The following is a 17,255-nucleotide window of genomic DNA, read 5'->3' on the forward strand; positions in this document are numbered from 1 at the left end:
TGACAAGTCAAACACAAAAGAGATTAGGAAAATGCAATTTATGGTGTAAATTAATTAACTCAGTTCAAAATGTTTAGAGTATTGTATTTTTCTATATTTTATCATTAATGAATACCTGCAAGAAGAAATTAATTAAATTTGCTCTTTTTTTTTAAAGATGCAGACACATTTCTAGTACATTTAAATGAGTTGTTTAGTCACACATACACAAACACGCACACACAAAAGCCCATATTTAGTGTATAATGAAGTTATGTAATTTTTGTAGTTTGGTTTCTTACCACAAATATTCACTTAAATAACACTTCAAGTGGTCTTTTTAAAATAACCTGTACTTTATTATTATTCACATCTTGAGGAGACAAGAGAGGAATCTGCAAAGATTGTCCCTTTTGGACTTTTATTTCGAAGGAAATGACAATGCTGTGAGTCACTATGGCAACACTGAAGTTACCACATACCCACCGGACCCCGAGACAATGACAGCCGGCCAAAGGGATTTTAATTTCCTCTCAGAAACAGTCAGTTTTTCTGGAATATTAGTCCGCCAGTTACTTTCCTTCCCCAAAGGTTTAGGATGTTTGTTTGACTTTCGATGATTCAATGTAAAGTTTCTCGGAAGGGTTTTTCCATGTCGCATTTTTACACAAAAATAACAGTCTAAATTACAAATAGGACCTGGTAAAATAGTCCGTCCATATTTCATGATTCACCTGTCCCACTGTGGAGCCTCGACATTCCTACACAATCCTCTCGTCCGGTCTGCAATTACTCTAAAATGGTGAGTCCTCTGACCTTCTTCAAGAACTGACAGAGGCAGTCCCTCACCTCTTCATTCTTCTCGCTTTAACATCGGCAAAGTCCTTCATCCCATCACGAGAACGTAGAAACAGGGGAGTTATGGGTAAGAGCGTGTCCATCTCTTTTCACCCGGTTTCCTTCCTCTACCGGGGCCATCGTCAACTTTTCTCTTCTTTCTTCGCCCTGTTGTAAATTCATCATGACACACAGTTGATGGGCCGGGAGGAGAGTTTAGATGGAAGAAGAAGTGTTGGAGCGGCACTCTGCGGGGCTAGAGGCCTATCGACTGCAGTGTTTGTCTCTCGGTGGTGTTGAGGTGACCCGAGAACATGCTGTAACATGGCTGCTGGGCGAACTGCGTCAGGAAGTCCGTCAGGTACGACTGGGAAACGACAGGAGAGACAGTGTGGGTTCATTATAAAGACGTCAGTGAAGACCTGGAAAATAACGCTGCACAATCCAGTTACAATTGTTCATCAGTTGTGGTCAAAATTGTGTGCTTCATCCGATGGCACCTTTTCCCCCTAAAGCTCTTTTATAATTGGAGCCTCCGATCCGATTTGATATTCTGGGAACAAAAACACTCTTACACATAACATTTAATATCAAGATATTCTGAGCTGCTCAATTTTGCAACGACTATTTGATTTAGTTTGTCCCCTTATGGCACTTATGCTGTATGCCAGAAATACCAAGACTATATACCAATTAAATGCATACAACAGTACATACTTTGCACAGCAGTATGTAACAGAAAACAGTTTCTGAATTAATAAAAAAAATGGAAAAAAATAACAAGATCACGACATGAAATTAAATATAGAGGGATGGTTTTCACCATAACAGCCATCGCTAAGAGCACAAATCAAGATACTCAAGCTGAAGGACTCCTGTCTCCCGAGGTATTAACCCCCGCGGCTACATTTTGTAAAAGAGAAATGCAACTAAAAGTTTAGCGCTAGTGTACCTGCAGATCAATCTGATGTATAGGGTCCTTCAAAGCATCTGGATCCTCCTCATCATCATCATCCTCGTAAAAATCATCATCTGTAAGACAGAAACGCAGCAGGAAACTTAGTGACCCGAAACAAAGTTATACAACAACAGTAAGAGCAAGAAGTGGAATCGAGGCGATACTGGTACCATATTTCTTGGAGGAGATGAGATCAGAAAGCAGCTGCCCTGCGAGGGCTTCATCCTCCTCCTCTTCAGCATCCAAACTACCCCCGTCTTCATCTTCCTCCCACATACCGCTGGAATCTGAGACAAACAGCTAGTTGGTTTAGTTTACAGACAACAAATAACAACTCAGCAATATTCCAGTGAGTCCAGGGTTTCACCTGCCAAATATGACTAAAATAACTGCAACTGTTTTATGGCTAAAGTTGACCTCACAGTGAACGCCACACTTCATTGATACCCAAAGAAACTTCCCACCTAAATAGTCAGGATGGTTGAAATGCATGAAGCCGCCACAGTGGAGCCCCCGCACTGAAACGAGTACACATCCGTTTCCTACTGCAGAGAAATTCCACTTGCGTCCCTTAAAAGTCCAATCAAAGCTTCACCAGGTGAAACACTGAACCCTCGTAATTTATAATATATATATATAATATTGGTATTCACCTGGAGTCCAGTCGGCGGGGTTCGTCCTGCTGGCGTTCGACTCCACTACCGTCGACAGCTCATTTATGATCAACTTAAAGAGCTTCACAAGCAAAGGAATGTTGGTCCACCTCTCTGGGTCTGTGGAGGAGGAATAAATCAGTGACGTAACAGAGCTCATCGTCAACACCGCACCGTCCTGTGGTACGTCCTCTGATATCGCCGCATGGACGTCATGAGATGTACATATTCAACTATCTCTGGGTCCAATTGATTCCTTACTCTTGGCAGATTTGGAGCGTGTGCGGATGCCTTCATCGGGGCTGTAGATCTCTTCTCCCTTCACCACGATGTCCTGGAGGCGTTTGTCGTCAGTGTTGAGCCCGTGCTGCAGCAGCTTACAGAGAGCCACCGTACTGAGGAGGGAAAAAACAAAACAAAGATGACACAAGTTTCAGATATGTGGCAAGGTTGAAAAAAAAAACTGTACTGGGAACGAACAGTTTAAAAGAATATCACAAAATTATCAGCTCTTTAAGTTTAAGGGCAGAGTTACGCAAAACAATAACTTTGTACCAGGCATTGTTTCATTACATTAAATGTGAAAAAAGGAGGGGGCATGACAGTTTTTAAAAGTTGGGATAACGGCTCAAATTGTAGACAGCTTCTTATCGATGGATGGCAGTTCGTGTTGCACACATCAGAAGTTGTAGAAATAGTTGTGGAAAGAATAAAAAGTGAAAACTCTACAGGGCCAAACCCTGCCAGTGGGAGTGGTTAACTGATTGTTAGTTGTAGGACGACGACGGACTGACGGACAAAGCACCCCTTCCTTAATTCTGACATAAGAGAGCCCTGTTCATGCTGGAAGTTTAAACTACCCGACAACCAGCAGCTGACGTGGACGTGTTGATGTCACATCTACAGGCAAAGAAAATCATTGCAGTTGCAATTAAAAATGTAATTGCAGTTTTTTTCTCTTTTATAGAAAGATTTCACTTTATTAGCCTAAAGCCGGCAACACGATGGACTTTATTTATCCATTGGTGGTTCTGCTTAGCATTTGTAGACCGCTAGGATGAGCATGATTCACAGAGCAAACTGTGAATTAGCTTATATACAAACTTTGGCTGTAAGTTTAATATATATTTTCTGGGTTTACATTTTAAAATGTTGTCAATATAAATGATGAATGAAAATGTCTGACCTGACTTTACCCTCGTACTGTCCATAGAACAAGTGCTGCCTGCTCATCCACTCAGTCATGACGAACTCCAGCGCAGGTTTCCCCGTCGGGCCGGGCAGACTGCACAAGAACTCCAGCAGAGGCTCCAGCTGGGAGTGAACCAGGTGGGCAAACACCATGATCAGAGACTAAAGAGAGATTAAAGACCAGGTTATCGGTTATCACACACACATCCGGAACAGGCTTGATGGTTCAGTCTGTGAATTAAAAGCCAGAGTTTGCTCCACCACCCCCCTTTACCTACCTGCATGACACTCAGAGTCTCAGCTTGCTGCATCTTGCTCAGAATCGCTCGGAGGATCTGGTCCAGCTGTTCCCCGAGCTGGGTTCCCGCCCGAGAGATCAGCGTGGACACCAACCGGCCAACGAAGGCGGCGGTGAACTCGGAAGTCCGGGGGTCGAGCAGCTGGTTGACCACCTGCATGACGTACCAGAGGCCGCTGTTCCCCTGCTCGTCCCTCCACTGAGCAACCTGCTCCAGGGCGACGGAGACGTACGCCCGCAGACACTCGCCTCCGTTCTGGAGAGGAGAGGGAAGTGGCGAAAGAGCAGAAGTAACAGAGAGGGTTAGAGGAAATCAGCACCAATCATATGTTTTTGAAATATTTTCTATTCAAATCAGAAATGTTTGATTAGGATTAATGTGAAGACCCCAAGTTAAAATAAAAAGAGGAATTTTTTTGGAAAACATCCGTTGACTCCTCCAGACGCGACTGGAGGAGACGCGGAGCCGTCGTTGTGTTTACCTGCATTATCGTGTTGTCATCAGTGCGTAAGCTGCACTGGGCCACCACAGGGAACGCCTGGCACACCAACATCTCTGAGAGAGGCGGTTTGGTGTTTCGGACGACTGTGGTCAGGATGTCGATAGACGTCTGTCGTGCAGAGGTGGAGAAAATATGCGGTTAGTCTCCGGAAACTACTTAAAGACATTGCAAAGCAGAGCTGATTATTTGAGTTTGATCCTGTAATATTTATAGAAGTGCCATATCTAGATAAAGTGATTACATTTTATTTAGCTGACGCTTTCATCCAAAGCGACTTACAATCATGTTACATTCATACACCGTAGACACAGCTACAGGGAGCAATGCAGGGTTAAGTGTCTTGCTCAAGGGCACATCGACTAGAGCGGGGATTGAAAGATGGACCTACTAACCACTGACACAGAGTCGATGTTTTAGATGGACAATCTGACTGCCACTACTTACAGCACAGAGTCCCGCGGGCATCTTGTCGGGGGGAGCCTGCATGATGCTGACCAGCGTGGGGATGAGACGCATCTGCATGGGGCCCTGGCAGCCTTCGATCTGTGCCAGCTCCTTAAAGATGTCCTGAGCCAAGGACGCCACAACGGGGTCTGGGGAGGGGAGAGGAGACGGGGCCAGAGAGAAGATAAGAGACGAATCACATCCATTTGTCCCTTAACTTAACAAGTCTACGTCTTCTCTTGAAAGTCTGAAAAAGGTGCAACACTTTGCGAAGAGAAACTGAATCCTGATTATACATGTCAATGATTGTAAAGCCGTTTTAAATATTCCATTTAACCTGTAAAAGGAGGAATGAAGAGAAAATCCATAGAAGGAAGTTGAAATACAGAATCAGATGTGAAAGCAGTACAAGTCTCATAGCAGTACCATTGTTGTATTTAAGGAAGATCGCAATGGTCAGGGGGCAGATTTTGTTCTCGGCGCTGGTGGTGAAAACCGGGTCGACGGTGCAGACGATGCACAGAGTCTCCATGACGAGGGTGAGCACCTCGGAGCTGAACTGGGCAGCCAGTTGGACCAGTCCCTCGAGGATGCTGGGGAGGAAGGGCTGAAGGACGTGGGTGCTTTCTGACAGCTTCAGCTGATCACAATACCTGGAGAAAGACAGTAATGATAAACACGCAGTGTGCAGCGATGCACAAGCAATAACAACATCGAACACATCTATACTCTCCATTTTAAGCAGAATTTTTTTTTGGAAATTAATTTGTTCCCTTTCCTGTTGAGGATTAAATGAGAAGATCAATACCACTCTGATATTGGCATGGTACATTAAAAGCTAAAGCCAGCAGCGGGTTAGCTTAGCATAAATTCTGTTAACACCTAGTTAGCTCATTCCAAATGTAAGAACATCCATCCATTGGCATTTTAAGACTCAGTAACTAGCATGGAAAATATGGTCTGTTGAATACAGAACATGTATGAGTGCTAATGCTAAGGTAGCATCTTCGCCTCTAAATTTGCGTTTCTTAATTACATTTTCGGCAAGAAGAATATGAAACGACTGTCATAACTTTTCCTACAGCACAGGAAACAATCATGTCTAGTCTGGATCATTTCAAAATGTTTTTCCAGTCACTAAAATGTGTTCAGCTTTACTGTCAGCGAACTCTTCCAGAAAGGTTTTGAACCCATATAGTTTTTAACAGTTGGAGCATGACCAATGAGAAGATCCAGGTGTCTTGATGCGTCTCAGACTGCTCGTTCCGTGGTCTCTGGCATCCAGATGGAGTTGTTCTTTGTTGAATCCCAAACATCCTCTGCACAGGTAAAACACCACTTGCTCACCCCCAGATGGCCCTGACCGCGGAAATGCGGACCGAGGGCGGCTGGCTGTCGTGGAGGCCGCTGACGGTGGCCTGAAGGAACTGCTGGATGAGTTCAGTAGACATGGCTGCTGTGAAGCGACTGGCCGCCCACAGAGCCCGGCCGAGGAGGAACGGAGACGCCGCTGGTCAAGGGACAGAAAAGATCATTTAATATGCTGGAATATTTATTCAATAACTAATTATTTGCATTGTTGGGGCAATGTGTTCCTTGTGAGGAACTGGGGCACCAACGGAGGAATAAACTATATCGATCACATACACGTCAGAAAGTTAGTACTTTGATTTAGGGGTGTTCTTTGTGCTGGTGATCCCGTTCAAAGGGACAGATTGGGACTCACCTGGCAGGTTGAGATCAGCGAGGATAACGTTGGCCAGGAAACCATGCATGTCAAACTGGATACGACCGTTCTTCACGTTCTCCGTGATGATGGTTTTGACAGAGCCGAGGGCCAACAGGCAGGCCTCGTGGATCTTCCACCTAGTTTAAAAATAACAAAACAAACATTACTTTTCTGACTTAAAAGCCCAGGTGAAATCAGGACAAATTCAGCAAAGTTTGAAGGCCAGACACTGACAGAGTCAGAATAGTGTTAGTTTCTCCCCACCAGTGCTCGTTGCCACTGTTTTTGGCCTGCTCTGCCTCCTGGAGGTGTCTGGTTGCTGCCGCTGCCAGCGCTGCGGCGCTCTCATTCTGAAACTCTGCAGCAACAGCCTGGATGTAGAGGTCAAAGGTTTCCATCATTATGCACACTCTCAGAGTGGACCAGAGGCCCTTGAAGTGAACCGAAGTGCAAAGAGTAGCAATTAAAATACTACTGACAACTTAAAAATGATGTCATTTATGACCCATGTTCTACATGTGAGAGCACTGCTGAGCATCTCTATGACTGAACACGAAAGAGAAGAATCCGTGTTCAAAAGTCATTTTTGAAGGACTCAACAACATGGTTCACCAGAGGCCGCGAGTGTTTGTAGAGGCAGTAAGAAGGGTAGAAGGTGTATTTCTCTAGGACTATGTGGAGACAATGAATATTTTTAGACCAGACTGGAACTGGACCGTAACATAAATATTGACTGACATGCAGAAAACAAACTGGTGGGATGTGAAACGCACCCTCAGAATCTTTTACGCTAACAGTGATTTTATAGAGACAGTGTGGAGCAATTAGTTATCTATTGGTAAAGATGGACTCTGTTTTCACAAGTCTATAATCCTACAAACTGCACTTTTAAAAGGAAACTCTCAGCTATACAGTTACACAAGAAGTAATTTTGTATTTTTTTAGGGCTTGAAAGATTGGTTGTTTTTCAAAGAGTTGAAGGTTAGTATCTCACCAGCAGCAGGTCCTGAGCAGAGATCCTGACAGAGTAGGAGAAGGTGTCATCATCCTCGTCCTCTACAAACTGCTGGGGGTTGGTTGTCCACGCTTTGATCTGAGGAAACAAGATGGTGAACACTTTCTTTACAGCTCATACTTCCATATCTGCAACTTCTCACTCAACAGCAATTGTTATCAATACACCTCACCTGGTCCTCGGTGATCTGCATGTACAGGATGACGTAGTAGATGAGTTCGGGCAGGGCTTTCTTCACCGTGCTCTTGAACTTGTTGTTCTCCAGCAGCGTGTGGACAAACTCAAAGATGCTGAACACCAGATTCTCAAAACCCAAAACCTCGCCTGCAAAAAAGGAGCCAATGAGAAGATTGAAAAAGGGGCTTTGAATGCTGAAAATTGTTCAAATCAATATTGCATGCTGGCAGTGAAAGCACGCCGCTCACCATCGGAGTCGACTGGGTCATCCACTTCTTCTGTGTAGTTGACTTCTGTTCTCACATAAGTGAACATATGGTTAAGGAATACTCCACTACACAAACCGTTAAAACTGCCTGCACCTTTAGTTTTCCTGTATTGTTAGTAGTCGTAATATATATATATAATCAAGGATCTTTTCATTCAGTTCACTGATTTAAATCCCAAAAAAAGAGAACAGATGAGTGGCGTACACAATTAATTAAGTAGAACAATCTTTGCAAAAAACGAGATTATTTGCGTAACATAAAACTCTTTTGATCTTGCAGAGTAAGCAGGTGACTTCCATGTAACAGAATGACTGCTGAGGTGGATTTGTGGTTTAAAGAAAATGTTCTGCCACCAACAGGCCACAAACTCAAAACTGTCTGAAAAGTTAAAGCGCTAGTTATATATCGTGTTCATTTCCAGTTTCACCTAAACAACTTTTTAGACAGAAAGTATTCGCTACTCCACAGTTTGGCATTGTAAAGGATATAGAGCTGCACTTTCAGTCAGTGTATTCCACACAATGGGTAATATCTGCTGCATGGAGGACACCATGGGTTTGGGGAAGTTCCTCACCAACGCCGTTACCGCCTGGGAGAGGATGAAAACATTTAAATACAACCACATACCACTTCCCTCATCTTGGTTTCTTAAGTGGATAAATATAATGTGACTATCACACTGCTGCATAACACAATCACTCTACAGTTATTTTAACTGAAAATGTATTTACTATTTAAACAAAAATGATAAGAGACATTTGAAGAGGACACCAAGAAACTTCGGGATGACTCTTTGGTCTGTAACGTCTCTCACCTTGAGGACTTCCATCTTGAGGCCGCTATCAGACGATTGTCCGTCAGGCATCTGCAGAGCCTGCACAAACGCTTCTGTGAACTGCTGCACAACGGGGAAGATCAAGGCTTTGGCAGCACCCTACACACACACAAACACACAAACCACACACACACAGACACAGAAGAGGGGCACACAAGTAAGTCACGTTTGTTGAAAATGGGTCATAAATGTATGATATAAATCTATTATGCAACTATCCCCATGACTCACCTTCTCAAGCTCCTCAATAGCACAGATGAGGTTGGCACAGGTGGTGAATATCTCCACTGCTCTGGATCGCGTACGAATACTGTACACCTGTAACAGTTTTACAAGTTATGAAAATGATGTAGCCAAAACTTTATATTAAACAAACACTATGCAGCAGAATAAGGGATATTATCAGTGACAGAATTGTACAGCTCCCACTCAGGGATGGATTAACGAACGGGCCTACCGGGCCCAGGCGCCCATGAGCTCAGGGGGCCCCTAAGCCAGAGCCTCCGCGCGTGACGTCGCTGTTATTAACATTGTATTGATATGAATATGATGATATGACACGATGCGCCGTAGCCGGTATATGCTACGCTTACGTCATTCATGTCAGTAACAGGGCCCCAATAGTCCTACTCAGGGATAGGTTACCGAACGAGCCTACCGGCACCAGGGGCCCATGAGCTCAGGGGGCCCCTAAGCCAGAGCCTCTGCGTGAAGTCGCTTTTATTTAATTTGCGTTATGTTGTCTGCGCAGCTCCGGTATCGTTGTTCCATACGGACTGTTTTGTTAGCGATGTTTTTTTTGGGGGGTTTTTGTTTGTTTTTTTGTTTTGGGGGGGGGGGGGGGGCCTTGACACGTCCAGGCCCAGGGGCCCGTGGTTTCTTAATCCGTCCATGCTCCCACTGGTTGTTGACAAACTGTGTGCATCCAGAAAAATATAAATAAGCTAAATATACCGGAAGAATAATTGAGCTGTTTCTAACCAGTAGAGTTACAAGTTTGAGTCATACCTCAACCATTGTGAAGATCTTGTACATTTCAGGTAAGATGACTGGAGCCACCAGCGGCATCTGTGTATCGGTCACCTCCCGAGTAAACTCTGGATTTAACACACAACAGGTTTTAAGATAAACAAAAATACATTTGAAGCCTGCCTGGTTTTTCTCAAGTTATTATTTGTCAAACGGAGTATTTCGTCCTCAATGATTTCTTTCTTTTGAAGTAAGAATGAACAAAATATACAAAAAAGTGGAACGAGACAAATAGTGAGGTTGGCAAAAGCAATTTGTTGGTAAACAACATGATGGTTTGGTGTTTCTTATCTTCAGCAACAGCCAGCAGTGGCACATACTGAAACTCAGTGTAATGAATATTACCAATCCCACGTGTTCTCGCCTGATACCTAAACTTAAGGATTTCTGCTGATAGCCACTTCTGAGACAATAACATTTATCTTTTTAACTTTTCCATTGAAAATTACTGTGTGAAATAGATTGAAATCAAAAGTCGGAGATATAAATACACCGAAACAGTTTTTTGTTGAAGATCGACTCATAAGTGGATGCTGATGTGTTTATACAAACACATCAGCATCTGATACCAACAGATACAGAGAAACACAGTTTGAATTAAATCAAATTGCTCTGAGCTGGAGTCTAAATATTAACCTGTAATGAAAAGGAGAAAACAAATTGTAAATGCTTCTGTAAACGAATATTCCTTACAGGTCTGAAACATTATGCCGCGTCAAGTTTAAAATGGATGCATATAGCATGTTTCGTAAATTTGAAAAAAGGTATCTTTTGGCACTGATGGAAAAAAATATTATTAGTATTAAATAATAACACTGGCTGTGCCTTGAGAGAAAGTCACTTATATTCTCATCATGCTTTAGAGGAGGTACATGTACCGTTTGTGTGTTTGTGTGTCTCTTATTATATACCTGTGAGGACCCGCATGGCCCCATGCACAGCATTGACTTCTCCGCTGACCAGCATCTCCATCAGCAGGGTGAACAGCTGTGGCCAGGCCTCAGGCCAGTCCCAGTGGGCGATGGCTGACACGGCGTACGCAACGCTGGAGCGGACTTTGCTGATCGCCTCCCGCAAACCGCTTGGCAGCAGCTCCCTGATGGAGGCTTTAGCCTGGAGGAGGACAGGACTTTGACAACATCTGGCTCAAAACTAAAAAAAGAAGCTTTCTCGGTCCAGATAAAAGTGTGTGGGAAATCATTCCCAAAAGGGTAAAACGTCTGCCCGGAGCAGACAAAGAAATGTATTTAAGATGAAGAGTGGTTTACCTGATCTGTAGTTTCAGGAGGCCTGAATTTCTCTGACTGTGAACACCAGTGAGTTTCCACATACTGCTTCAGGATAACTGACGCCAACTGCAAACACAGGCAACAAGACGGACGCGAGGAGTGAGCGCGACATCTGTTAAATTGCACAATCAGTCGCCCACCGTGATCAATACCCATCTCAGACCTTTGTTTAACATGCACGTTTACTGTTTTACTGTCGCGCCTCAAAACACATATTTTCTCATCTGCTTCCCCAGAGCCCTCCTTCCCCCTACCCATCAGTCCATGTGTGTGATTGTGCCTGTGTATGACGCTTATTGTCGTTCGTCTCCTGTCTGTCTGTCTCACACCGTTTCCCCCCCCGACTATGTCAAAGCGTCTGAGAATATTATAAAGCGCTATATAAATCTAATATATTATTATTTTACACTCACCTGACGAATTGCGAGCGCTCCCTGAGGATCAACTGTGAGTTCTGCCAGATGGACACCAAACTCTACGATATGAACAAAGACAACACAATTAAACAAATCATGAATGTAAAAACAAGAGAGCTCAGAATATAGATTATACTATAATAGCAGGAGGCTACAGGAAGGAGTCACATCAAGTGTTTGTAACGACGGTGCTGATAAACAAGAGACACTAGTCTTTCAAACAAACCACGACAAGCTCCAGTGTCATGAGCCAAATCTACCCACAGAGACTAAATGCTGTAATTGTTGGTGAAGATGCCTCAAGTGTTTTATACATGTTCCCTTCTGGTGTCGTTTAGATCATTTGTTTTCACTTTGACCCCAGAATTTTAACTGAATTGCGCTTCTGGAACATGAAATAGCTGCAGCAGCATGATGACAAAGAGACACTATGTGATGCCACGCAATAAAAATACAAAATACAACAAAAGAAAGCCAAAGCATACAGTCAAAACAAACATGTCACAGTCTCTTAGCTGGACGTACATTTGACACATGTTTATGTGTGTTGTTGTGAGCCTGTGTACTACAATAAATGATAAATTGATGTGATTTGGTTCCGAGGATAACGACATTGCAACAACTGATGAGCTATAAGGCGCAAAGGAGTACACCGCTTTGAAGCTGGCCTGACAGGAATGCAGTGTGATAAATATAGTCCAGGATCAGCGTCAACCTCAGCTCTGATCCAGCTCTCTCTCTCACTCACTTGGTTTTACTAGGAGTGACATCAGGCGCCAGAAGACAATGTTAGTGCTGACGAACGTACAGAGCGCCTGCCTCAGAGGGGGGCCAGCGAAAAGGGTCGACCTCGCTGCGACGCTGCAGCCAGACAGTGTTCACAATTAGCCTTTCACCGGGGAACAGACAATGGGAAGTCTAGCCACTCGGTACTGGATATAGTCCACAGTATCCATGTGTCCCAATTGAGAGCTATTTAAAAATAAAATGCATTGGTGTCATTTTGGCTGCACGGTGGTGTAGTGGCTAGCACTGCAAGAGGGCCGTGGGTTCAATTCCTCCCACAGTCCAAACACATGCAGTCAGGTTAATTGATCTCTAAATTGCCCATAGGTGTGAATGTGAGAGTGAATGGTTGTATGTCTCTCTGTGGGCCCTGAGATGGACTGGCGGCCTGTCCAGGGTGTCCCCTGTCTTCGCCCTATGTCAGCTAGGATCGGCTCCAGCGCCCCCGCGACCCTAATGAGGATGAAGCGGTAATAATGGATTGATTGTCTCATTTACACAATGAAAACGCAACAGTCAGCAATTGTTTAGACAAAGTATACTGTCAAGTTCATGTCTATGGTCTTTGTAAACTCCCAAACTATATTTGAAGAACTTTAATGAGCCTTTTAAACGGAAATCACAACACACCATAGACCACTTGTGTCACTGCCAAGTCAAATTGTAATCGGGAAAGAGTTTATTCAAATGTTTATTTGCCCACCAGAAGGAAAGAATTCTGAATTGGCCTGATTTAGCAACACGGGCATCCGCTTACAAGAGCTCACAATTCACGCCTCAAGACGTATTCAGGGATTTTAGTGATCTCCATGACACTTTCACTGCTATTAAATAGTTATAAACTTGACACAAGGTGCTTCCATGCTTGTGTTGCTTTATATTTTAAATAGATAAAGAATGTTAAAGATGGGTGTATCCTGGTGGAAACATGCATTTTAACTCCCATCAACACAACTGGGAATATGAGGAGCAATAAAGCTTATTTTGGGCAGATCACGTTTCTATGAAAAAACAACTTTACAGTAGTATGAACGTTATGTGTGCATGGACAATGAGACTCTCACGTATATGTTGCCAAGGATGTAGATGATGCGGGATCCACGTGAGACGTCTTCGCGGGAAAATCTGTCACAGGGCGTTACGTGGTTCGCATATGGACCGTGGAATAACGTCATAATACTTCTGTGACATGAAGAAGTCCGTTTGCATCTCGCTACACACGCTGCTCGATATGAAGAAGTGTAGACGAGGGTTCAGGTGACTAAAAGATGAGCTGTCATAACCACGTTATCAAATCCCAATGCGCTCGCGAGCAGGAGAGGTTCGTGTGGCGCGCGAGCTTCACAACTGACGTGTGGCGATGACGTCATGTAACGTAACAGGACGTTAAATACAACGTCGCCCGCTGTGTTGCTGTGGAGTTGAGGCCGACTCCCCTCAGCCCTCCTCCATGTGCTCAACGGAACTTCCCTAACGTTACCAGCTGACGTGAAAGTTAAAGCGTACAGTTGTGACACTATTGTCAGTTTGAGCAAAGCTAACGCGCCATTATCACTAACTTCTGTAAAAATGGCCTTTTCGTGGAGCCGAGGCACTAAGTTAGTTCTCCGGCTAACGTTTGGACTGCTAGCTTCTTCTCGGCGGAGCACAAAGTTAGCGCCGTTAAAAAGCAGCAAGACAGCTGTCCGCGTGCGGCTGCTCTCTGAACGAGGCCCGGGAGTTTAATGCGCGAGAGCACCGGGGCAGCTAGCAGCCGTTAACGCGCTCAACTGGCGGTTGGACACCGACCACCACTCACCCTCTGTCACTTCCAGCACTTTGACCTGCTCCTCCGCGGCGGCGCGCACTTCTTTAACCGGGGACAGGATGGCCGTCAGCGTCTCGATGAGAGCCTCTTTCAGGCCCTGCTGTACCGGGCCAGCGGCCGAACCGGACCGAGCACCACCCGCCGCACTCATCCCTGCCGTGTTTTCACCCGCAGCCCGCGACAGAGTCAGTCCACCACCGACACCGCCACACCGGGGAGGAGCAGCGAGCCACAGCGACGGAGGCGAAGCGTGCCAATGCATGGAAACGTGGAGGCGGGGCTTGGTGGGAGGAAGCGCACCCTGTGGTCCGGTTCGGCCCACGTGTCTTGTTTTTGGGTCGGTCTTTTGGTTTTTAAGCTCGGACTCCCTCTAGCGGTCGGGGGAGGGGGGACAACTTATCGTCGTCAACTTTAAATACACTTGACGCCACATCAATTACAGATGCGGCGGTGTTGAGTAAATATATTGTATCAGTGGCGCGGGCCGTGCATTTTCTACCTAGGTCTTCAATTCAATTCAGTTTATTTGTATAGCCCAATTTCACAAATTACAAATTTGTCTCGGAGTGCTTTACAATCTGTACACATAGACATCCCTGCCCCAAAACCTCGCATCGGACCAGGAAAAACTCCCAAATAACCCTTCAGGGGAGAAAAAAGGGAAGAAACCTTCAGGAGAGAACAGAGGAGGATCCCTCTCCATGATGGACAGGTGCAATAGATGTCATGTGTACAGAAGGACAGATTTAGAGTTTAAATACATGAACCAATTTTTCTGCATCTTTTTGAGACAAGATGTGCCTGATTTTTGAAATATTACGTAGATGAAAGAATGCAGTCCTTGAGATTTGCTTTACGTGGGAGTTAAAGGACAAGTCCCGATCAAAGATAACGCCAAGATTCTTCACAGTGGTGTTGGATGCTAGGGCAATGCCGTCTACAGAATCCACATCACCAGATAATTGATCTCTGAGGTGCTCAGGGCCGATTAAAATTACTTCGGTTTTGTCTGAGTTTAACATCAAGAAGTTGCAGGTCATCCATGTTTTTATGTCTTTAAGACATGCTTGTATTTTACCGAGTTGGTTGCTCTCCTCTGGTTTTCAATGTCGTCTTACTACAGCTGAACAACCTAATGTAAGATTAATTCACCATGTATTTATGTATGTACATGTGTATATATCAGAGAACCTATCTCGGACGGATGCGCATTTCATATGAAGTTTCATAGTTTTAATGGACCCGTATGAGGCTAATGCTCTTACGGTGGTAATTATTTCAGAGTTTTGGTTCATGTTTATACACCGAAAGAAAGAAAATAAAGAAGTTTCACCAGCGGTAAGTCTCACGCCAAATCATATCCGGGGATCCGTTGCAAATATAATTTGAGTTTTTTTGACGAATTGCATTAAATGGGACAGATCTTATACAAATATTGTTTTCACATCACTTTATTTATTTACCTGCACCGATACATGGCAAAAGAATGCAGTCCCGTGACGTCACAGACCTGTGGAGTTCCTCCACCTGGTCTTTTGTTAAATGAGCCTTTTTTCCCCAAGGTGAATGGGGTCACTGTTGAAGGTGGAGAGCCAAAAATATAAACATAAAGAATGTTAAATATTTGTACATGCAGACTAGTGTACTCACCAAATTGAAATAGTTAATTCTTTATGTGCAATACTGGAGCAATAGGCTACTGGCAGCCATCAAGACCTTGATTCTGAAATCCTTCAGACATGGCCTTTGACACCAGGGGTAGGCAAACAGTCCATGTAGCACTCTTGGACTTCATGGTGCCCATCTGTTACTGTCTTGGAGCCCCTCCACTGCAGGCTGCCTCCTCTTGCCATAAACAGCAGCAGCACTTCCTAAAACATTAAACACATGCAATAAAACAACTGTTATACGGTCATAATCTGACAAAAATCACTCATATTCACTATTTATAGCTTGAATATTTCTAGAAATGGGTTAAAATTATCTCTGAATCACTGAATAGTGTTATACAACACTTTAACAACATTACACATGAAGTCCTCAGCTGTATTGCCTTATTTTGAAAGAAAATACACAAAATATGTCTTGTTACTGCAGAGGGCATATGTCCAAAAATGCTCATCTTAGTTTAGCATCCTTACATGCTAAACTAAGATTAGGAACATCCATCCATCCATTATCCAAACGGCTTATCCTTTCTAAGGGGTCGCGGGGCGCTGGAGCCGATCACGGCTGACATTGGGCGAAGGCCGGGTTCACCCTGGACAGGTCGCCAGTAAGATAAGGAACATGCTACACGCTAATCAGCATGTTATTGGCGCTAGTGGTTGTTGGTGGAAGGGCACGCTGTACTAATTATGATAGAAAAACCATAAAAAACAGGTCTCAACAACGGCTGACAAACACCTAAGGTGCACCACTATTTTGAATGTAGCCTTACTATTCCCTTAGTATGCACCCTTTTTTCAGGGACTAAGTAGCCAGGAAACTGAGGAATGGGGACTGAGGATGCTGTGGGAGGGTGCTGAGGGAACAGGAGGGTGCTGAGGGAACAGGAGGGTGCTGAGGGAACAGGAGGATGCTGAGGGAACAGGAGGGTGCTGAGGGAACAGGAGGATGCTGAGGGAACAGGAGGATGCTGAGGGAACAGGAGGGTGCTGAGGGAACAGGAGGATGCTGAGGGAACAGGAGGGTGCTGAGGGAACAGGAGGATGCTGAGGGAACAGGAGGGTGCTGAGGGAACAGGAGGATGCTGAGGGAACAGGAGGGTGCTGAGGGAACAGGAGGATGCTGAGGGAACAGGAGGGTGCTGAGGGAACAGGAGGGTGCTGAGGGAACAGGAGGATGCTGAGGGAACAGGAGGATGCTGAGGGAACAGGAGGGTGCTGAGGGAACAGGAGGATGCTGAGGGAACAGGAGGGTGCTGAGGGAACAGGAGGATGCTGAGGGAACAGGAGGATGCTGAGGGAACAGGAGGGTGCTGAGGGAACAGGAGGATGCTGAGGGAACAGGAGGGTGCTGAGGGAACAGGAGGATGCTG

General features: G+C 44.7%; 1 protein-coding gene across 1 annotated transcript; it reads right to left on the reverse strand.

Moving 5' to 3' along the window:
* Positions 1-313: 313 nt before the first annotated feature.
* ipo9 (importin 9) lies at positions 314-14,559 on the reverse strand. Its single transcript, XM_056436456.1, has 24 exons — positions 14,207-14,559; positions 11,620-11,681; positions 11,186-11,272; positions 10,829-11,030; positions 9,897-9,985; positions 9,120-9,206; positions 8,868-8,987; positions 8,542-8,642; positions 8,033-8,091; positions 7,780-7,931; positions 7,587-7,685; positions 6,857-6,963; positions 6,590-6,729; positions 6,211-6,373; positions 5,290-5,516; positions 4,864-5,012; positions 4,399-4,527; positions 3,897-4,172; positions 3,614-3,780; positions 2,689-2,822; positions 2,428-2,547; positions 1,945-2,061; positions 1,769-1,848; positions 314-1,183 (listed from the first exon to the last, which is right to left on the reverse strand). The coding sequence occupies exons 1-24, from the start codon at positions 14,475-14,477 to the stop codon at positions 1,073-1,075; spliced, it is 3,249 nt and encodes a 1,082-aa protein (XP_056292431.1). The 5' UTR covers positions 14,478-14,559; the 3' UTR covers positions 314-1,072.
* Positions 14,560-17,255: the final 2,696 nt, after the last annotated feature.

This window comes from Pseudoliparis swirei, chromosome 18, assembly GCF_029220125.1.
Source record: "Pseudoliparis swirei isolate HS2019 ecotype Mariana Trench chromosome 18, NWPU_hadal_v1, whole genome shotgun sequence".
NCBI classification, from domain to species: Eukaryota; Metazoa; Chordata; class Actinopteri; order Perciformes; family Liparidae; genus Pseudoliparis; species Pseudoliparis swirei.